This window comes from Plodia interpunctella, chromosome 19 (genome assembly GCF_027563975.2).
Source record: "Plodia interpunctella isolate USDA-ARS_2022_Savannah chromosome 19, ilPloInte3.2, whole genome shotgun sequence".
NCBI lineage: Eukaryota > Metazoa > Arthropoda > Insecta > Lepidoptera > Pyralidae > Plodia > Plodia interpunctella.
The window spans coordinates 8819644-8843507 of NC_071312.1; the positions used below are offsets into that span (position 1 = coordinate 8819644).

General features: G+C 33.4%; 2 protein-coding genes and 1 non-coding gene across 8 annotated transcripts in view; all 3 read right to left on the reverse strand.

The window, feature by feature from the left end:
• Positions 1-326: 326 nt before the first annotated feature.
• LOC128678445 (uncharacterized protein) lies at positions 327-17179 on the reverse strand. Its single transcript, XM_053760007.2, has 3 exons — positions 16697-17179; positions 12559-12594; positions 327-3635 (listed from the first exon to the last, which is right to left on the reverse strand). Exons 1-3 carry the CDS (start codon positions 16943-16945, stop codon positions 3120-3122), a joined length of 801 nt encoding a protein of 266 aa, XP_053615982.1. The 5' UTR covers positions 16946-17179; the 3' UTR covers positions 327-3119.
• On the reverse strand, positions 5281-5442 carry LOC128678504 (U1 spliceosomal RNA). Its single transcript, XR_008405643.1, has one exon. It is a non-coding gene; the product is annotated as a U1 spliceosomal RNA (small nuclear RNA).
• A 1483-nt stretch (positions 17180-18662) lies between the features above and the next one.
• The window catches only part of cv-c (crossveinless c), a 230146-nt gene continuing 224944 nt past the window's right edge, over positions 18663-23864 (reverse strand). For all 6 annotated transcript variants that reach the window (XM_053759986.1, XM_053759987.1, XM_053759988.2 and 3 more), the window contains 4 exons: positions 22308-22445; positions 21824-21964; positions 21168-21353; positions 18663-20887 (listed from right to left, as the gene is read on the reverse strand). In XM_053759986.1, the coding sequence (XP_053615961.1) occupies positions 20773-20887; positions 21168-21353; positions 21824-21964; positions 22308-22445 (580 nt within the window). In that variant the 3' untranslated portion in view covers positions 18663-20772. The remainder of the gene's footprint in view (positions 20888-21167; positions 21354-21823; positions 21965-22307; positions 22446-23864) is intronic.

Consider the following 23864-nt stretch of genomic DNA (forward strand, 5'->3'; position numbering starts at 1 on the left):
CAGAATTCGCCGGTAGTATATTAGATTCAAACGCCATCTACATTTCTGTTCCAGAACTTCTAACATATTTAGCGCGTAAGCATTTGTCATGTAGGTGCTGTTTTTAGTTTGATCTACTACGTATAGATGGCTATATTATTATGCTTTGTGACCTTGATTTGAATCTATTTCAATTTTCCCCCTCATTCCACTATTCACCAACTACTATCTACTGATGCATTTCTTCACTCAACATTGGAAAAATAATTTTTAATTATAATATTTAAACAAATTTTGAATATACAATTTTATTGTATAAGTAGCTTGATCCAAGAAAACAACAAGAGTTCTATTGATTCTATTTAATTAATCGCAATATTTTGCCGATATCATTACATACAAATTTTCATACAAAAATTATGCTAGTTAGTACATTTATATTTTTAATTACGATTCAAAATGTATACAAAATTCACTCTTTAAGAGTTTCGTCTATCACAAGTCTAGCGATATTACAAGCGTTTGATTCGAGGAAGCGTTGTCCATCAAATTTATTTTAATATTTAGCGATTGTATTGATTTTTTATGGCAATATAATTGCGTGCGATGGAATTATTCTTTTTTGTCTCGCCAGAAAACGAGTGTTTGGATTATGTACACACTAAGGTTAATTTTTGTAGACACTATTGTAGCATTTAATACTTTTTTTAAATGGCATCAGAGAAAGTATTGCCATATATCACAAAAAAATGTACTCATAAAAATTAAATTTTCGAGCACCACTTTATAGGTTGCGTTATTGTTATTTTCGCTAAAATCTATCAAAATTTGATGGACCATAATTTAATAACGTAACAAAAATAAATTTATAACCACAATAAACTATTGTAGAGCGTAAAACAATTTTATCACTTTAACTTAATGCCTAACAAATTAAAACCTAGCTAACCTAAATTCGTGTAATACTTGTCAATTTCATTATTTGGTACCTAAATTACATTGTCTGCCTCTTGAATCAGATAAATCGAGAAGTGGGTAAGTTAGTCACAAGGAAAATGTCATCAAATATGAAATTAAAGGACTGGGTTTATAGTCCTTCGATCTTTGACTCCCAAATCGTAAATATGCAAATAAATATTATTATATATTAAAATTGGCGACCCCTCCCGGCTTCGCTCGGGTAAAACCATTTAAAAGAAGCCTCCTAATCGTTTCGTCTATCTCTGTGCCAAATTTCACCAAAATCGGTAGAGTAGTTTTTGAGTTTATTCATTAAAAACATAAATACAAATCTTTTCTCTTTTTAATATTAGTATGGATAGTGTTAATGACTAATTGAAATAATAAAAGAAATTTGTGTGGATTTCATTTCCAACCTATTCACTGTTAAATTTTATTACTTGTAACACTATTTTTATAGAAAACCACGAGGATGGGCGTTTCAATCTTTCAACATAATGTTTCAATTTATTTTTTATTAGACAAAGTTTCTACACGTCCAGCTATTTATTTATTATCCAAACTTATTCTATTTTTAATGTTATAAACAATTCAAAATTAATTTCCTCAATACATAAAACGCATCATAATTGTGTAAGTTGATACAATAAACTACGACCGGGATGCCGAAGATTAAAAGACTATACCTATATGCTAAGTCAAACATGATATACAAATGTATTTACATAGAAACGATTAGTTAGTCACGTGTATAAATTATATATACTTATTGAAAAGTAAGTTAACAAAAAGTAAGCAAACATTGAAGTTAACTATTATTGAAAATTTCTCATCAAAAATCCATACATTTCCATTTCAATTAAAAATTTCAAAGTTTTCGGTGCCAAATTGTTTCTAGTAGAGTTGCTGCCAATTTTGCTGTTTTCTAATTAACATTAATATTTCCTAGAGACGTGAATAAAACTTAATTACGAAAAGAGGTATTCGTATTACATAGTCTTTAATTTTTTGCTGATAAGTAACATATAAGCATTCAAGTTACGCTTATATGTCTGTGTAAATAACACAGTAAAACCAATGACGTGAATGGATTTCGTCAAAGTAGGTATAGGAAGGGAATGTTAAGTGACTTGGCAAGTGACAGGGCTTCAGTTCACCGAATGGGCTGACCCCACACGCTTTTCAAATAGGAAGAAAGTAGCTGGGCACGTGTATCGCAGGGTTGTATGACGGGAACAGGATGGAACAACTCTGTTATTTGTGCGTATTCCCGGTTGCTTCCTCACTCGTTGAGCTTCGGTCCGCCTACCTTTTCGTGACCGCTTGTTTCGTGCGTGCTGTAGTTATTGGACCATTGCAGACGGAACAACTAATAGACACAAAGGTACCTTGCTCTTAAAGATACAAACACCGTTTGTTTTGAGAAGCGAGTGACGTCCAAAACATACAATATAGGTAATATTTTGAGTCTGCTATTGTAAACTATCGCGTTTGTATCTAAACCATAATTATCTTTGTTACATCGAACAAAGGACGTTATTAATCAATTCATGTCAATGAAGTCCATCATTGAGCTTTTGCTGGTTCAAAATTATTGCTTCCTTAAGGATAAAGTAGGTGGCGCCTCTGTACCGTTTGCGCTTCGAAGTTGATATCTAAATGTAAGAAAATGTAACTCTCAAAGAAAATAAAGGAATAACGTAAAATTACATTAATTTCAAATGCTATCAGCCTATCACCATTGTGTCACAACGAAAAAACAAAGTTAAAGGAATCTAATCCATACGACAATTTCATATGGTATTTTTTCCTTTCTTATAAACACGCTGCCGAAAGTTTACCCATAAAAGTTAGATTTTTTTCATTACGATTGCAATTAGACATTCCCAGCTACCAACGTAGTCAAATACTGAGGATCCAGCCTATATATTTGATGCCATGTTTATATATTGTCCTTGTATATGGGAATGACGTTATAATGACGATAATACGTCGTTTATATGTCAATCATAAATAAGTTATTTTTCGTCTCTTCAGTTTGCAAAATTCGTCAAATAAACTCATGTCTAGTCTGCACCTTACAACCGGAAGCAAAATATTTGTACATAAAATCGCATTTAACATTCACATCATACGAAAATCCACAGCACGGTCGAAGGACCAACTTTCACCCACACCCGTCACATGTTAACACAGCGCAATTTCTTCTCTGGCACTCTCGACGCGAACTGGAAGCTTGGAACCACCGCCTTTTCTTCTTTTTCTTCGACTTTCTCCTCGCCCATTAAACTCTTCAAACACACTTTCATATCCGCTGCGAATTTCTTAACCAATCTCTCTAAAGAAAACAAATGCTCGTCTAAAGCCTCTGGGATCTCGTCCCTCATGAAGTCTGCTAATCTTAACAAGTATTCTACATTAGAGCCAGATGAACCACGGCACTCTATGATTTGTTTCGCTATGTCAGGAAGAGGCGCTGCGCCCAGCCAGTGTCGGTTTTCAGGGACGGCTATATAAAGTAATGCGTCGCATTTTTCTGTGAGACTATGGCTGGTGGTTGGGGTGAAATCTGGGCGAGGGTAGAAGTACACTGTGTAGGTTCTGTAGCCGCCGAGTTGGCATTCCCTGGTGCTGAGATAAGGTAGCGCCGCTTTGTTCTCGGCTGAGACTAGGAACGCTTTGCCCCACGTGATGCCCTGGAAAGATAGAAATAAAAATCATAGAATAAAAAAATAATGTTAATCTGTGTCTTGACTTAGCAGTTAGTAACGTTGCTTCAGCTTTATATATTGGATCATAGAATTTGGAATAATAAATCAAATAGAAATGTGGTCGGCTGAGATTTATTCAAAAACATCTGTCGATTAAATAAAGATATACCTAAAGATAGATAGTAATTGACATTTGGAATACAAATTCGATTAGTTAGTGAACAGTGCCGCTTCTATTTTTTTGGCTAAATTATTCTAAATTCTATGACTTACACGCGCTCTGTGTACTCTGTAGCCACCTGACTGAGTTACGTGTGGTTACGTGTTTATCATTTGTTTTCGGTATCAGTTACAAAACAAATTGAACACATAAACAATATTGTCTATGATGAACGACTGTCGAATTTACCGTGAGACATCGATGTTGTTATTGATGTTTATCGTGTGATTATGTTTGGTTACAAAAGATAAAGAAAACACTGATTTATATAAAGCAGTTTTTTTTTTAATTTTGTATGGCTAATATAGGGACATAGTAGTCACAACCTCTATCGTTCCTAACTTTACGCTTATGACAAAACGTTAAATTACATTCGACTATCAGAAATTCTAATTTTTGTTACTAAGCTTCTAAATAAGACCGATGTAGCTAATGCCTTTGTTAGACAAATTGATAGCAAATATAGTTTAAAATTATTAGGTACGTGTGAAAACAAAATTTACGTATTTATTTCTGCGAAAAGTTTCCATTTTCTATAAGAGCAAGAGAGAAAAGACCAAGATTCTGCATATTGGAAAACTTCCATGTTTGGAACGTCAAGATAAAGCCACCTTGGTACTTATCGCTAGATAGCGGTCGCTAAGGCAGGTCTGGTGGCTTTAGGCGGCTGATAACTTACAAGTTACTTGCTTTCGTCTGCGGTTTTGAATATAATATATTTTTATTATTTTAAACAACTGTTTTTTTAAATAATTTTTCGTGAGTGGATCCATCTAACGCTGGTTTTTCTACTTCTATGTCCTTTGACATGTAATACAAAAATTTGCCAAAGTCGCTCAGTTAATTACCACTTGATAAAAATATAAACAAACATTATCTATAAGCAGCATTAGAGAACAATACAAAAATAAATTCGTTTACTCATTAAAATTATACACTTCATAGCAAAGTTTTGAAATCGCCTTATCATCAGACAGTTTGCGATTTATATATGGTATATTTGCTTTACATGATCCAGTGCTATCTTTGACATTATATCAACATATTTGGATCGACGACACGTGGCAATAATAGCACGCATTGAACGCATGGCGGCATTTCAGTATTCCTAAATTTAGATTTAGTGCGCACGATTATTTTTTATTTTAAGATTTTAGGGCAATACGGCCAGCATCGTAATAGAATGTTGTACGAATTTAGGATTAGGTTAGGACTTTAATAATAAATTATACTGTAATTAATTAAGAAGTCACAGATTTTAATACGTTTTGATTTTGTAATATGTTACTATTTTATAATTTATAGAATGTCTTGCATGAATACCACCATACATATCTCAAACAATAAAGGAAGGAAAACTTTTTTATAAAACTTAATTCAACGTAATACCATTGTAACTTGTATTTATGAGGGGGACGGCGCGTACGCAGTCCCCACTACCAAAAATTACGCGTCCGAGTTATCCACATTAGGGATAATCGCAGGGGTCAACCCAACCGCAGTGCAATGGAAGGGCCTCGCCCTGGGGGAACCGCCTTCTTGATCACGGTATCCCCTACGCCAGGTAAGTATGCTTTGGCAAACTCGCTCGGAGCTTATGTACAGACGCTAGAAAATCTCTATAGCGCGTTCTAACTTCGTACAGCGCCATCTAGCGACAACAATGGAAAGTAATTTCCTTAAATAAATTACGTATTTTTTTATGACGTTGTATGTTCAACAGACATTTATAAAATGATTCGAAGTCTTGGTTTAAAATTAATCACTACCGGTCTCTGGTGTTTATTACCCGGACGGCCTCAAAATAGGTCAGGGTTTCAGAATATTTGACAATACACTTGTAGCTACTTTTTTCCTTTAATCTTTCAAGTTTATCATAAACTCGCTGTGCCCGCGACGTCGTTTGCGTGAGCGGTTCGAGATAAGTGGAATTTTCTTATACTTGAATTCCTTAAACAATCAAAAGATTGTTTAACTTTAGACTTTGTTACGGGAATCTCTAATTTTTCGGGATAAGATACTAAACATACTAAATTCAAGTAAATCAGTCTAGTAGATTTCGCGTGATGTGCCGAGAGACAGAAAGACAAAAAATTCAAAAATTGCAGATTAAGTCTATAAATTTCCACATATTCAGATTGCCAACCCCCTAACTTCATTCAAACTTACATTCTGCAACATTTAGTGTTTTCCTCTCCAATTTCATTACTTATCTACGAATTACTTATCATAAGTGATAATAACTTCCATGAATAATGTTTGAAAATAAAAATGGCTTGTAGTTTTAATATCAGTATTATTTGTGATGACCTCGATAAGAGGCATACATCGCTTCCTAATAATGAGTACATAAAAATGAAATTATGTTCTAAGCATGTTGGAAACACGGCTTACTTTCATTTTATTTGCAATGAAATGAAATTCACTTTACAACATAACGGTACATGACATTGAATTCTATCTGACCACCTGTCCGAATCATGGCATTCAACATCATATGAACTTCTTAGGTTCAATTCTTAAATTATATGAAAAATCCCAGGGACTTTGCGACGAAGACTTGATATTTAAATATTGTAGTATGCCAATGTACCAACGCTTTGTACGCCACTTTGGCAGAACACAGAGCACTTTTAAATGCATTTTTTATCTACAAATGCATACCAGTATTTACAAATAGTTTTGATTTTATTTGATTTGAATGTACTTTGAAGGTGGAAGCTTAAATTAGAATATTTATTCTATGCAACTTATTTAAGTTGCATAGGTAATTAGTGGAATTTAAGCACATAATATAGCGGCAAAAAGGAAAGAAATAATACATAGGATGTCTGTTAATTAAATACTTAACCCTGATAGCTGTTGTGATCTTATTTAGCTTTCTGAGCTTCGTCACTTGACCTTATATTTGCGATAGCCGTTGTTTATTTTGTTAATTGTAATGAAACAACAATTATTAAACGCTACAATTTGTATGTGTGTATTCAGTAATTCATTAAGGAAGGCTAATGTCCCGATATGGCTTAAGATGATGATAGTATATTTAGGGATTTTCTGCTACAAGATATTTAAGTCTCACCTAAAAATTATGTCGTGAAATTAATGATCGGTCTCGATAGCTCAGTGGTTAAGAGCACTGTCCCTGATAGACAGGGGCGTAAGTTCAATTCCCTCTTCATTTTAGGATTTTTTCATCTCATTATTCAAAAATGTCGTGGAAAGTTTTGATTGATCCATAAGGATCAAACAAATATAGATTAGATATTGATAGCAGTAAATGAAACAGCGTCGCAACTATAAATCTATTGATCGAATTCTAGAAATGTTGAGAGATATTAGATACAAAGATTATTAGATACTTCTGTTTCAATTTGGTAGCGTTGACTTAGAATAAAGCTATGATGGAAATAGCCATATAAAAAATGTATCGTTTGTTAGTAATAATACATCTGAACAAACAATCTTTCACGTTAGTAACGCGTGCTTATCATTAATTATTTATATTATTACAACTAGCTAGTCTCTGGTACTTTTTAAAGAAAACAGGGTCAACACTTATATGTAATTATATATGTACCTCTTCATTACACTGTGGAATTAAAATTTAACTAGTCCAGAAAATGTTACAACGGTCACGATACGTGATAACAACAAAGATGAATTATTAAAAAATGTAATGGTCCTTTTTTAAATCGGAGGATTGAACCCTAAAAATTACGTAAACAGATAAGAAAGCATAAAGATCTGTTATTGTTTTATCTGTATTGTATAAAATTATCCAGACTGCAGACGACCTATCGCCCATAGATAAGATAAATTATGTTAATGTTATGAAAACAGAGATAGTAACGATAGAGGAGAGTTGTGGTTTTAAGTCACTATATGTAATGTCTATGTCTGCCATTCCATTTGTCAACATAACACCATTGATCAATAGTATATATGATAAGTATTACTTATTTGAATAGTTAATGCGAACTTTAGGAATGAGTCGTTAGCTACTAGATTAATTAATAAATCGATTGGACTGCTGGGAAAGTAGATGATGGATCAAGACGCCGGTCTGTGATCGAAAGGTCCAGGTTCCAATACTATTTATATCACATGGGTTTCCATGTCCTACCACTACCTTCAGATAAAGAAAAACTAATTGCAACGTAATCTGCACTACTTGATGATTATTAAACAGTAAGTGAAATGAAGAAGGCAATGATAATTGACAAGAAAGTCGCGAGTTCCATTTCACATTATGACCACGACCGTCAACTATGAAGTATACGCGTACAGGAGGGATTAATCCTAAATTAAATGTCTTACAAGTGTTTACTGAAACAACATACCTCAGTTGTGATGTAGCTAAAGGAAGTAAGGAATTTCAAATATTTCGACCCTTGCAAGTAGTTACTACAATCACAATAGACATGCTATTGACCGGGTTAATAATAGCTCTTGTTTTACATCCGATGTCCACAATAGATAATAAACAGAGATATGTTATGCAAATGATAACTTTCTGAGCATGTCTGTTTCTGTTAAAAAATTGAAACAATATCTAGAAACTTCATACGTTGCGTGTTTTAGATACTTTAAATTTAAACATTATAGGAACATAGCATAAATCTATTGGAATGTTGATAGATAATTGGAAGGTGAATGGAATATTTTCTATTAATCAAACATTGAGATCGCGAACTTTCTGTTTTTAAAACAAAGACTATAACTATAATGTTATAAATACGATGAAGACTTTGAAACTTAAGATAAACATGTTCAACGCTCATATACTAGTTAACTACATAGACCATTTATCTCTGTTCAAGGTTTGAATCTTCTCAGAGTTAAAAACCACTTCGTACGTAAAGTAAGTAAGTACGTAATAATTTTAGTAGTTAAAATTTAAAGGCAAATAAAGGCAGACCAACAATGAGATGGAGCGAAGTAACACAATTCACAGGTCGAATCTTAAACAACAAAGAGATGATAATGATTTAAACGAAAAGAGAAGAAGAAAGGACGAGATAGTGACAACATCGTATGTTGGTGCTTTGTTACTATAAACTACTTTACCTACTTTACTCCTTTGTACTTTAAACCTGTTAACTCTCTTGTTTACGACCAGGAGTTACCAATCAATCAATTTACGTTTGAAATTGCAATAAGCGTCACGGCTATTAAACGCTATGTTTCTAAATCTCGGATTATCTTGAACTGTGAATTGGGTTTATGAACAAACCAATGATTTCCTAATGACTAAAGACTTGCAATTTAGTAATTGATTGAAAATTTCGTGTCATTTCAATGTGTATTAATGGAGACTCCATAAATGACGTAGGCACGTTAGATATTGACGCCACAATGTAAAAATCAATGAGATGCTAATGACATTGGAATTATAATTGAATCTTCACACCACATTGGTTACAGACACGTATGTTGATGACGTACGATTTCGTTACTGGAACATGTGAGTGAATCGATCTATTATAATCAGTTAGGATATTTAGGAAAACTCTTACGAACTCTATGAACATGAATAATTTGCAGTTCGAGGATGATAATTACAATTCCTAACTGACAAAACACTGCCGAGTCCACATTTCTCTTAGTACCTTCGAATAAACTATAGTCAGAATTTTCTCCCCAGGAAGCATTTTGGGAAGTCTCATTGTATTTGGTGAGACAAAATCAATTAGACGATTCTCGATGTCTAGAAAGGCACGTTTCTGCCTTGGGCATGGATGATGAAGACCAAATCCACGTGACCATGTGAACAGACAGCATGCCTCACCGTTGCCAATTCACAAATTGGCGGATGCAATTGCTGGCTGCTTTGTAACACGACGCCGATTGTATTCTATTGATATTGACACATGACACTAGGTTTCTGTGTGGACGTGCATCAAATCATTTATTTTGTGTATAGCTTTATTGGGGTTCCGAAGTAAGCAAGGTGTATCTTGCTTACTTAAAGTAAATCCGCCCGTCATCGGCTCTGATCAATAATTGCTAAACAAATTCGTTGCTATATAAGTGTTCTAAAAGAAGAGGAAAAAATGCTATACAACCAACCTATTTCATAAGCTCAATTCAAAATGAAACGTTTTACTAAAATTAAATCATGTAGTGATAGTTTAATTATAAACAAAAGCGTTTTACCGATAAATACTTAGGTACGTAGTTATTAGTATTATGCAATAAAAGCTATATATTACCAGTAATAAAAACACATATTATTTTTATTGCATTTTAACGAGTAACGCAATAGACAATACTCATTGGCCATGCACAAACTAATCTACAGAATGCAGTACGATACATATTAAATCACTCAACGTTATTTGTAATTTCCACTTTAGTAATAAAAGTAGTAGTAGTGGTAGTGATAGAATCTTCTTATGAAAAAGGAAAAGAAAGAGCACAAAAAATTTAATCAGTTGCTGACTAGTTTTAGTGAATACCTAGTGTATAGTCACAAAAGATTTTCACGAATTTTGCGAATTGGTTCATTTGAAACTACGACGCCAATTTACGAAATTGTAATAGACATTAATATTATAATTGGAAACTATTCGCACGTGTCATATATCCATTGACAAAGGCTCATACTGCGCGTTTCACATTCTACGTTACAAATCTAATTATAATACTCTCCACGTGTCCATGTACATGGTGTGCTATAATTCTGACGCGTAGCATCTGTGACCGTATCATAAGTTTACATTATTTACAAGCGGGCCACATCAAATATTACCTAGATGGGAAAAATTGTGGTGTTGGTAACTCAACAATTATAGTGAGACCAAAGAAACCAAGCACTGTCTTTAGATGCGAGGAAAACCAAAGACTCATGTCGGGATAAACCAAAACCAGGCGGGATCCCCAATAAGTCTATTGTAAAAAGAGAAGAAAATGCAAAACTGTATTTGTGTAACCTTACTACACAGATTTCATTGGGTCTTTGCATTGATGCAATATTATGACGAACATGCTGCGTTATATGAAGCAAGTGTTGCAAAAAAACAAAATCACATATACAAATTTCATTTTACGTTATTCTAATATAAATACAAGCTCTACTCTCCAAACAATTCACTATAAATTGTACAGAAATAGTTACAAATAGATATTACAAACTAAATACAAGAAGTCGATGCTAAATTTCTTTTAATCAGTTATTCCTAGTCAACATTGAAATGTTTGAAAATAGTTTCGCCATCTTATATTGTCTGCGTCAACGTCTATGCCATCCGGGATAACCCAAGTTTTTCCTTTCAAGTATGTTCGAGCCCATCTTACGTATGAGTAAACTCATAGAAATACATATGTTGCAAAATACAATTCTTTATCCGTTGGAACTGCAGTTTCAGTTGCTTAATCTTTCGAAACCGATTGATTGGGACTTCCGTCGCTAATGACATTAGCGTCTTTCGAAACTGCCCTTGTCACCCCATCGGCTCCTCTGTCGCATTATCTTTCCACTTGATTCATCAATTTTGGCACATTCCTGCATCTATTCGCCGAATTGTGACTAATTGGTTCTAATTTTACAAATCATTTGGTCATAAACATGTAGTCTTGTTAGGTTTTTTATGTATTTTTATAATTTATTTTTTATATGCTTTCGTCAGGTGATAAAAAGTTCGTCTATTGTTGTTTTGGCTACAAATAAATGGCATTATTTAAAGATAATATGTCATTAATTAGTTACTTTATAATCAATCAATACCAATACTTACATAATACCAAACATCTAGATGGTGTTAAAATCAAATTACATCGCAAATAAATACGTATTTTTAGCAACGTCGTTATATTTTGTTCCCTTGTGTTGTATTATACATTACATATGAATGTCATGTCTATTTTATTAAGTAAAGTATAGTATAAGTTTATTGTATTAGTTCTTTTTGTAGTGTTTAGTATATTAGTACCTATTAGGTACTACAAATTGACTGTTTTTGCTTGTACTGTACATGTTGAAACTTTTGAATAACAAACGTAAGGAATCGATGCGAAGGAACGTACATTGCGTCCTTAGTATGTGAATTTTATTTACAGCAATGCATGTCAAACCGCCACATTGGCGAACTGTTCACTCGCCATTAGTATGGTGTAAGCGACACCACGTACCACGAAGCTCTCTAGGGACAATATTGTTTTCATTTCTGCGTTTTAAACTAGGACAAAGGACTAGGATTTTTAGTACCTGCTAATACAAGTAATTTCTAATATTATTTAAGGGAATATTCTGTCGGTTAGACCAGCGTTGTGGTATATACCACGACAAATGTTGAGAGGGGACCATTTTGGTACACAAAATTGTTATAAGATTTAATGTTTCTGTTTTTGTAATGTTCTTTTGTACCAAATAAACATTTTTCTTTCTTTCCGTCGATAATCTGACTATAAAGTCACAATTTATTTGTTCGAAAAACAAAAACTATATGGTTCAAGTGTGTCCTTTGACTAACTCAATGACCAAATAACATGTAATACATTTTATAAAAATAAGTCGCGACTATCTGTATGAACGCTATATACTCAGGAACACAGATTTTTGTACAGTTTTCACCAATAGACAGTGTGATTCCTGGGGAACGTTTAGGTATATACTTAATTTATTATGGTATTGCCCGTGCGAAGCCGGGACGGGACCACTAGTATTGTATAATAAAGGCCAGTACGTACTTCTTTGTCTTCGACCAATGTTGCCACTCTGCCCGGCTGAAACAAAAATATTTAAGTTAACGCACATTGTATTCATTTAAATAGGCTACTGTGTATCATTTTTCCAAGCTTTTATTTAACTTGCAATGTATATACCTTTCTTTTCGAATGAGATAATTGCTAACACAGATGTCAGATTTTTATTCAAGTAGCCAGGCACCTGACCATGACTTATACGATTACCTGCGACTGCTACGATGTTTCTTCACCAGAAGGTCCTTTTAATTATGTACATACTAGTCTTAGCAGAAAATCTAGGCCTGTGGTTTATTCTCTAGTCAAGTAGGGTGGACTTAGCCTTTGTGGTCGGAAATTCAAGATACGATTTCGGTGAGAGACATGAGTTGGCGTATAGATTGCATTATCACCAACTCGAGGTTAACCTAACAATTTTGACAATTATCCGGGATCGACGCTTCATAGTCACTTCCATTTTACACGTGCCTTCGAATATGCTGTCACCTCTTCGTTCACGCGGTAAATTGCTCATCACCGTTCTTGGCAAGTACTTCAAGGTAATGGGATCTTTCTACATCAGTATTTTCCAGTAAAATTATCTTCATTTATGAATACAAAGTTGGGTAAATAAGGATGAACAAACTTTTTGAAAAACTACCATATCTATAAAAGTTGGAGTTTTAACACAGACTCTCTTTATTATTAAAATAATTACAATTAGGAGTATTTTTACTTAAAAATACTCCTAATTGTAATTCTTAATTAATTTCTTTGCATAATATACTTATATTATGTAAGGTCAGTGATTCCATTATTTTGTTGGACCACATATCATTAAATGACCCAGCTATACGTTTTTGTGCAATAAAGTTTATATAAATAAAATTTCTTTTTCTTTTCTAGTAGAAATTGCAGCCAAATTATATACACGTAGGTACTGACGTAGCCAAAGCAATTGCCAAAATAAAAGTTGTTCAGATAATCTACTCATTAGCTAACGAATCCAAAACAATTGTCAAGGCATCGACAAATAAAGTTTCACGCATTTGTACAAACAGATCTACAGTCAGACAATTCATAAAATTAACCTGGTAACCTCAATTCCTCATGGTTTATCTGGCTATTGAACCCACGGACTGCGTAGTTGCAAATATATCGCGATTCCTTATCTTTTTTTTTCTGTTGGCCGTCTGCCTATTATGACTAGAATCATCTGGTTCGCAGGCGTGAAATAGGTTTATATTTGTTTTGCACACAATCTCATAAAACACTGACTCGTCGCGTCGTGGTCTTTTGTAAATAGTCCCGTTGTAATTAGTAGCGATGCACAAAACAAGTACGTTAAATATGTACGTTGTGGTAAATTAAATATTATTAAATTATTCCAATCTAGCCGAACAGTAGTGCCACCATCACGTTTCATTAAACCGAAAACGGTGTCCACAAAAGTCCTTGTAGTCAAATGATAAAAGAAATTGATAAAAATAGTGGCAGTGTGGACCTGGGTGCTTCAAGTCTTTTTGGTGTATTTAAAGCACCTGAGGTCAGGTGTCTTAAGTAGACTTGACATTTTGTTAAAATTAGTGGACTATTTAGGTGGATCAAGCACACTCATAATATGAGTATCTCTTAGATTAAAAAATGAGTTTCTGTAAGATCCGAAGTGTTTAGGTTGGGTTGAGTAGGTAGGATGACATTAAAACAAAAAATCCAGTGCTATTTTAACTTTAGACAATTGGACCCGATAACAATATGCGTTGGTATAAAAGGAAAATTTTATCAGATCGAGACAGATATCCTCTTCTATCTAAAGTACATCGGCCATTTGACAGTGATGGATTGCAAACTTGTGTACAAAAGGACAAAGGACTATAGGTCACTGACCCTTTTACCACGTTTCAAGAAATACACTGTAGTTTGCAATTTTGTTCTCTCATAATTCAGTAGCATCCATAACTTCGTCCCGTTTTGTCGCGATAAAAGGTAGCCTATGTTGTCCCTGACAGTCAAGTCTAAAGTCTATCCCTGTGCCAAATTTCGTCAAAATAGGGGATTTTTTGAGTTTATTCAATATCGATAGAAACTTTCCACATTTTTCCTCTTTTTTAACTACCTACCTATTTTTTCATTATTTTCCATTATAAGCTATAAGGCTAGTGGTATAAGCTGTGGTATAAGCTGCCTATGTATTTTATGATTCTGTTATAACCCTATTGATCGATGCCAGCGATGATAACTACAGGTACCTATAAATAAGCAACACACAATAAATATTATTCTATTCTATTCTAAAGATACAAAAGTATAAAGCTATCTTTATTTTACATTTTTTATCATTAATGTACATTCTTTTATCAGTAAAAGTGCGTGAGTGAAATTTTGCGAAAAGAATTCTAAGAAAAATTATTAGAAACAATTAAGTCGGCATTCAGTTATAATTGGTTTCACGGACCGTGAGGTGAACTGTTACATTTTACCACACCTGTGATAAATACAGAGTTATTGGCGGAAAAGTAAAGCATTTTTATCAAAAAGTCAATGGCTACCTAGTGTACTACACTTTCACATAATGTCATTTGGATAAATATTATAAAGAGAAAAAAATTGTATTTGTTATGTATATATATATATATATTTTTTGTTTGTAAATAATATGCTCAAGAACTACTGGGCCGATTTGATGAAATTTTGCACAGAGATAGACGAAACTTTCAAGAGTAACATCTATTTTTTTATTATGGTTTTACCCGAGCGAAGTCGGGACGGGCGGCTAGTAACACATATAGATAGTGTAGCGTGTGGTTCCCGCCCTAGGACCAGTCCATTCCGTATCCTCCAGTAGATGTCATACATGACTATAACACACAAACCAACATTGGCGTTTATAGTATTAGTTGGGATTCCAGAATTTCTAGACTGGAAGGACAATTACTTTTCAATAAATATATCACACAAAATGAAAACAAGCATATATAATAAAGTGGGCCCAAAATAACACAGATGTATATTTTTTTATAAAATTACAACATAAAGCAAGATTAATTAGTGAGTCAGGAAAGAAGCAACTTGTGAATTTTTTCCAGGAAATTTTCGCCAGTTGTTGTCTGGCCTCCAACGGCTGTTAATTTATTTAAACAAATACATATCATTACATAATGTGGTTACTTTAATGTAATTTTTTGTTTCGTTCTATATTTCATACTAATACATTCAAATTTATACTTGTTGTAGTGATTTTGAAAGCTACGAAGAATCCTTCACAGCCTAGGAAATAAAACATACCTAAATAATCCCACATAGTTTCTAAAAAAATATATTTATCGGTATAGAATAGGTCGGTAGCAGTGGAGGATTTACTGTAGTGTCTAGTAGACTGACTGATTAGTAGTATGACTAGAGCCTAGGGTAGCAGATCTTAGGGGGGCAGCAAATGTTTAGGAGGAATTTAAGTTTTTTATAATAATATGTAGTGAAAATAATAGCTGTGTCTTGGGGCTTGGCTCCGGTATGTCACTCAGGAATGATTGTTGCTTTCTAATGGGGAAAATTGGCTGAACAGTTCTGTAAGCAGTTCCCCTACAAACAAACTTACAAATACTTTCACTATATAATATTAGCATAGAAGTGTAGACTGTTTTGTTGTTGTTTGGATTTGTTACAAATTTGTAGAAAAATATTATATTATATTTTTTAACTGATATTTAAAGTCAGTATTTTAAAGTTACCTCATACATACATTGTAAACAAAAATCATATTTTTTTAGAACTCATTTACAAGCAAAAATACAGGAGATTATAGACACATTTCTGACTTGTGTTGTTGTCTAGTTCGTGATCTTTGTAAAAGTATTGTATGTAATAAAGATAACAATAAAGATAATTTATACGGAAATTATGCACTTTTAGATGTTTTAAATTGTTTTTGTTTTTTTTACAGTACTTCATATATAATTTTATTAATGATATCAAAATAAAATTAAACATAAAATATTATAAATATGAACTGGCAACAATCCATGAATATTACAACAATATTTTATAAAGGCCTGGCTGGAAATAATAATTGTGTAAATAGAATTTGTTTCGTTTTTGGTCTTAAAATAGATTTCATTCCCAACATGTAGGTGTCAAAGCCACTCACCTTCATATCAGTGCCGCGATGAGTGGTGTTCCCTTGCCAAAACCTTCGGGAGAAACCTTTCACGTACCCGGTCACAGATTGCTGGTATTCAAAGCCAGGGTTCCAACATAAAGAGCCATATCCGAATATCCAAAACGGCCCTTTTCTTACTAATTTATCTTCGCACTTTGTATGACTCGAACTAGGTTCTGCCTCTGTACCTTTCCCGGAACCCTTGGTTTCGTTTTCAAATCTTTTATTTTCCATCATCTTCTGAGTTTTCCCTTCTCCGGTTATTCTTGATATTCGCAACACTAAATTCTATTAGAAAGTGAGAGGAAAGTGCCGTGTTCAAATGAACTTATCACAGGATTTTGGTCACTGAATTATTCTACTTGTGTCTCATTGTGGGTATTTGGAATACACGAGCACTAAATTAAACTACCACTATGAATATGCTGAAATTATTAGCACTCCACCCATCTCGCCACTCTGTTTTCGACTGACAGTTCTTGACATTTTATTTCTAAATAGACTTACAAATGGAATCAATCAAATCTTTTATGGGATTTTAAACTTTATGTAAATAGTAATAAGAACTATCTTGACGGCATTTTTGTAAATTGGTAATCCAACACAAGGTCGACGTCAACGTTTCGTTCTACAGAACCTGTTCTGTGTTCATTTCATTTAGTTGGAAAATAAAACATTACACATTCATAATAACTATAATTTCCTAGCAAATTAAGAAAATAATGTGTTATTCTTATGTTCTGTTTTATTCATTGGTTGTATAGTCATAAAATCATTATTTAGGTAATATAAATTTAATCGAATCAATATTGAGAAGCGGAGCGTTTCAGTTTGGAGCTATTCTATTGGCGCGTACGAGATGATGCAATTTTTAAAATGTTTACGGATTGAGATGCTGGGTCGGTCGATGAATGAAACGAAATTTTGAACAGTTTTAACTTACAATATAGTCACCTACCTTTTTAAATTTACAACATAACTTTACTTACCTACTAAATTAGATGATTAAAAATTATTACTTTTTGTATTGAGTTAATACAACGTAAGTAGGTCAATGTATACCTACTTACCTACTTTATATAGTTTTGAAAACTAGCATTATTTTTTAAATAGGTGATTGTTTAAAAATCGAGTTAAGTTTTTAAGTAGTTATTAATTTATGTGTAAGTATTGTCGTCTGACATGTAAATTAGAAAAATATGTTCAAAGAAATATATCCGTGGATTGAAAAATACCACCCAAAATAAAAAAAAGAGTTTTCTCCTGAAATAAAGGCTAAGTATCTTTATAAGTAAAATTTGGCACACATTTTATCAAAATCCAAATCCAATCCAAAAGGAGTTCATTCGGTAGAATAATATACAAATCTGATCTGTCGTTGTGTGTGTTACATTCCTCAAGGCACGACCCACTTAGTTTCAATGAGTGTAAATTTTGCTCTCATAAATATACCTAGGTACTTTATATACTTACCTACTTACATAAATATCAAAAAAGGCATATTAGAATTGAGGCTTTTGCATCTAAGCAAACGGGGATATCATCATCCGCCTTTTATACCCACTTTATGGCAGCTTGTCAGTCCCCTCCACTTCTCCCTATATTGCTCCTTGCTATATCCTGCTGAACGCACTCTGTAGCGGCTCAGCCTTAGGCTTTATATTTTTTTAATAAACTGTCAAAGTCTATTTTGATGTTTCTTGTATCACTTACATAAATGCCGCCTTTTTGCTTTTGCATGTCATATATTTTCTACTTTTAAGCAAGCAATGTTATGAAGCAAAATTTATGAAATAAAAACAAGTATTTACCAACAAAAAACCGCAAGAATTTCAATTGCCACCAATCAATGTGTACCCTATGATACGCACTCCATCCACTCTTCTTCGGTCTTCCTCTACTTACTATTAATCAAGGTAGGTATTAAGGTAAACATTTAAATTATAAAAGAAAATTTCATTATAATGGTCCATATATTTTCATAAAGAATAAATCACAATGCATTATTTATTTTACAACATAACATATGTGGAGTATTAATTCATACTGTTATTTTTACACATATTAAATTACGTACTTCGAAATACTGAAATATATATTATACACATTGGTAATTTATAATTATACTATTTAGTTTATAATCATTTGGTTTGTTGTACGGTTGATTATAAGAAATGATTGATTGACGACATTTGTTGAATAGAAAAATAATTTATTGCTACTTCAAAATGGAATATCTTAAATAAATAAAATACTGGCAACTTTTAATCTACTACTGTTGTTAAAATATTATTAAAATAAAAAATGTACCGAGTTTTAATAAAAGCTGTGAAATTATAAAGTCTCAATCATTGCACATACATTTATTTCTATTAGACCTTAATATACTTGTTCATGATATTATTGGCAAAATAAATACTTTTGTGAAATTCTGAAAAGAATAAATTAATATTTTATATGGAATGCCCACTGATTGGTTCACAATAATAATTTTATTTTTCAGCATGAGTCCAGGTGATAACATTGTCCTGTCCTATAGGTATAAATATATATCCTGCACTATACTTATAAAGAATCAGATCTATAATTATTATGGATGAAATTGCTCATAAGTTATATACCTAATGATATTACCTACAACTTTTCCTAGGGCGGCAAACGAACACCACTTATTTCTGATAAATATGTGTTCAGAAAGTGGGTATTTATATATTTTTATCATAACTACTAACACACAATATATCAATGTTGTATATTTTTGTCATGTAAGTGTGGATGATCTGGACTCATTTAATTTATGTCATATTAACATATTTTATATTATGTATAACCAAAATCTGCACCATAATTTGTGATATCGTAGGTAACTAACAACAACTTGAAATTACGAAGTAAATTATTATATTATTTATTTACAAAATGATCATCATTTTCGATATTATTTGGTTTAAAAATGTTTCCCAGATACAGGAAAATATAAATTAGCCGTGAGAAGTACAGACTTAAATCTTGTAAATAAATGCAGTCACTATATAAATTAAAATATTTTATTTAATACCACATCGAATCTACATTATATATTTATTGTATTGAATTTTCCAAAATAAATATTGAAAGTCTTAGAAGTTCTGTATTTCAAATAAAAATAAATATCTAAAATTCACTTCACACGGCGAGACATTGCTTCAAGATTATTTAAAAATACGATCAAAATTGTGATGGTTATGTAACACTATCAAAAATATTTACAGTCACACCTTTACACAAATGTCATACACAACATACAACACATCATACTTTGAAATATGTACATTTTTCTGAATATACGCATTTAAAATATCAATATTAATACTACATTCCTGAACACAGGACAGGTACAGTTAATTATATAACACTTATACCAATGTTATTTATTAAATTATAATATGACTAGTGATATGTAACGATAACTTTACATAGGGCATGGTAAAACTGATTATAGCTGACTTGTGATACATGAGATTACATAAAATTTGCTCTGAGATAACACTTTCTTCGACACTTAAATATAATGTAATATTATTATATACACAACGCACCACAGGGGAAATGTAAATTTAATCATTTATATAAAATATATATCAGTAAACTAATATCTTAACATTACAATGCAGTCAGGCTTTTTGGTAGGTCCCTAGGGATAAGGGTTGAATAACCTTGAATCTTGGAGGTAGGTAGTGCTCGTAATCTAATAAAGTAATTATTATGCAATTATATAATATCAAAATATCTCCATAAATATATTTTTACACGAGACATTTGGGCACATTTTGAAATATCAATGGAATATAATATCTTTATTTCTATAAAATATCAATATGTAACTTGATTGCCAACCACTAATCTAAATAATATAGTGTTGTCTGTCCATTAGTGAACAAAGAGACAAAGATACACGATCTAACAGGGTCGCATTTAGGTTGGCAATAACATTACTTAAAAATGCCTTTACATAAAAGGCTATATTAAAATTATAAGACTTAAACCACATCCAATGTGGATATAGCTTAAGTGGAATGCTTGGATCATACGTTCGACTCGGGACCCTCGGTATTGTGTTTGAAGGAGGCCCGAATGCGAGCGAGATAGAGCGCGCAGATGTGTCCGTAGCACTTGTTGTACCACTCTGGAGTGCGGCCCCTGGAAACCAAGTCAATTACAAACTAAAAAAATACATTTCAATTGCCTTAATTTAAAAATATCCCACCGCTGCCACCATTTATTATTGAATCAACAACAAATGTCCGACCCGACTATGCCGCTTCCGCCTTGTCCTGGCAGAAGGTGCGAACTCAAGAAGTTATGGGTTCCAATCGTTGGATAACAAACATGACGAAGACCGAGAAAAATTAGGAAAGCAAGCCCTGGACTACGAGTATCAGACGCTGTAAAAATGAGAGAGAGAGAGAGAGATACTTACATGGTGTCCACCCTGGCGAGGTGCACGAGCCGGCTGCGGCCCTTGCCGGCGGGCTGCGCGAGGTAGCGGCTGGCGAGCACGACCCCGCGCGCGGCCGGCGCCGCCTGCGCGCTCGCGTGCGCCACCGACGTCTCCGCGATCGCGCACCAGCCGCCGCCGCCGCCGCCGCCGCCTTGCTGCCACGACCTGGACATATATATATTGTAGACCGATTACTGTGGAATTAATTGTAAAAACATTAATACCTACTGTCGCATAGCTTCAACAATGGAGCACCTACTACACTCGGAATGTTTTTGTACATTAATATCGATTTTGTCTAATTTGTTCTAATTATTTGATTTGGCCAAAAATCTGATTGAAATATGCCATTTTGTTGTTATCCGGTTCGAAGGATTAGAAACGTACCTATGTATTTTCTTATGATTTTCTTAAGTTGAATTGAAGTCTATGGAACTGTTGAAAAGATGTGACTCTCCGAAAATTTGAAATGTATACTAAGTATACATAAAGTAGAGTAATATAATAAAATCTCTATTCGAAGTACACAAAAAGGAGAATATGTGCGATTATAAGATCATTCCAAAATGAATCAAATTAAAAATCGAACGCCTTTCTCAAATAAAATGTTATGGACATTTTAAAAACCTCGTTACCTTAATACGCAGTAATCCCTCGGCGTCAAGTTGATGCTGGACGCTGTGATGTACTGGAAAACCTCGGCGTTGGTTCCCAGTTTCTCCACCACCCGCCACTTCATCAACGAGTCGTCCCAAATATGTCTTTCGCGGAGTATTCTGGAATTAAATATATTTTTTCAATGAAAGGTCGATGTTACTGGCTACTGCCAATTAGCTGCCAAAGATTTAATATTCCTTGGTATAATTCTAAGGCGGTAACCACATGCAAAATGCAGGTTCAATCCAGATTGACGGAAGACTTTAAGCGTCAAGGTGGATCATGCATGAGAGCATGTCGAGTCGACTCGCCGAGTACAAGAAGCACGAGCGACACCGCATACTGTATCAGTGAGATGACGTCGCAGATACAGCATTAATCCGTCATATTATTTCCTAAATTTAGCCGACACGCTAGGAACAAGAAGAAGCGTGAAGCACCAATGAGTTCTGTGAGTCCTACCTTTGCATGACCTCCTGCGGTGGGGCCTCCACGTCGGTGGTGGCCCTCCACAGCCGCAAGGGGTGGCCGTCGCCGACCTTCTTGCAGCAGAGCTCCACGTGCGCGGCCGCGCCCGACACCGACATCCAGCCCCGGCTCCTGGAAGATGGCGGTGAGTCGGTTACTTTGTAAGCTTTGAATTTTCTATTGTATCATTCACTATTATCCAAAATCGCTAAAAAACACATTGGACTAATTTTCGATTTCCATTCAATTACTCCTTAAAATGAGCTACTTCAATGGATTCATTAAAAAAAGGACTCATCATTATTTTATCGTTTTAGTCATATTTTAGAAATAAATAAATTTAGTAAAACCAAAAAACCTTAAGCATTTTACCAAACGATTAAAAAAAACAATATTGTCTGAAGTACATGCCACCTACACATGAAATTTTCGAAAATCAATTTAAATTCAATTTATTCATAATACTTATTTATTTATAATAATAAGAATGAAATTTAGAAAATACATAAAACTTTAACAAACTTCACATTAGTCGCGTTGTAAAGGCGAGTCGAGGAGCGAGTTTACAGTATTAATTTGATTACATTCATATCGAAAAATATATTAGCGCTCTATCACATAACTCCTAGTACATTTTTGATGTACGCATTTAAAGAAACATACTTTATTTTGTACTTACATTGTTATATTACTGATAAAAAAAATATATAAATTCATATTTAAAAAATGGTAAGCCCTTCTGGCATAATAATAGGGACCAACACTGTTGAATGAGTTTCTTTCGACATTTCTTCTCAGCAGTGGTCGTTCCGAAATGCTAGTAGTTTGTAGCTTTGGTAAACATTTAATTTAGAATATGACGTGAAAAAGTGCTTGTGAAGGCCTAATTTCTGAATAAATGATTTGATTTTTATTTTGATTTTGAAAGAAAAAAAAAACCATTTCATCACGATGTCTACAGTTTTCTCTATCTACGCGCTGCCTCAATATCCAGCATCAGATTGAATAAATAAGTAAACGCTCTCGACTAGTCTAGTTGACACGCTAATGTGAGTCATAAAAATACACTTAAATGGCCACGTGTCGCTACGGATGAATGGAGTGTGAGACAACTTGGTAGATGATTTGGTTACTGATCTGTTCAGTTCTGGATGAGTAATGATAGACTAGATCCAACAAGTTATTTGCGAATTTATTTGCTATTGGATTTCTTTGAATACCTGCTCTAGTATGACTACTTGTTATCTAAACCTGCTGAGAAAAGTTGGTTAATAAAATGCTTGAATTTATTAACACTTAACGTTCAATATATAAGTAAGAATAAAATTAAAATGTCAATTTTAATTAACATTAAAATTAACATCTTCAGAGAGTTAACTTTCTGCATAGAACAGCGTACTCATTAATTTTGTGAAATCAGTTTATATACCTATATAATCACTTTTCACTTGATTTAAAGCAAACTTAAGATTTGTATTTAATTTTCATGTTTGAAAATATTATCATGTTTTAATGACGACTTCTTCCAGTAAAGAACAGCTCTGATGGATT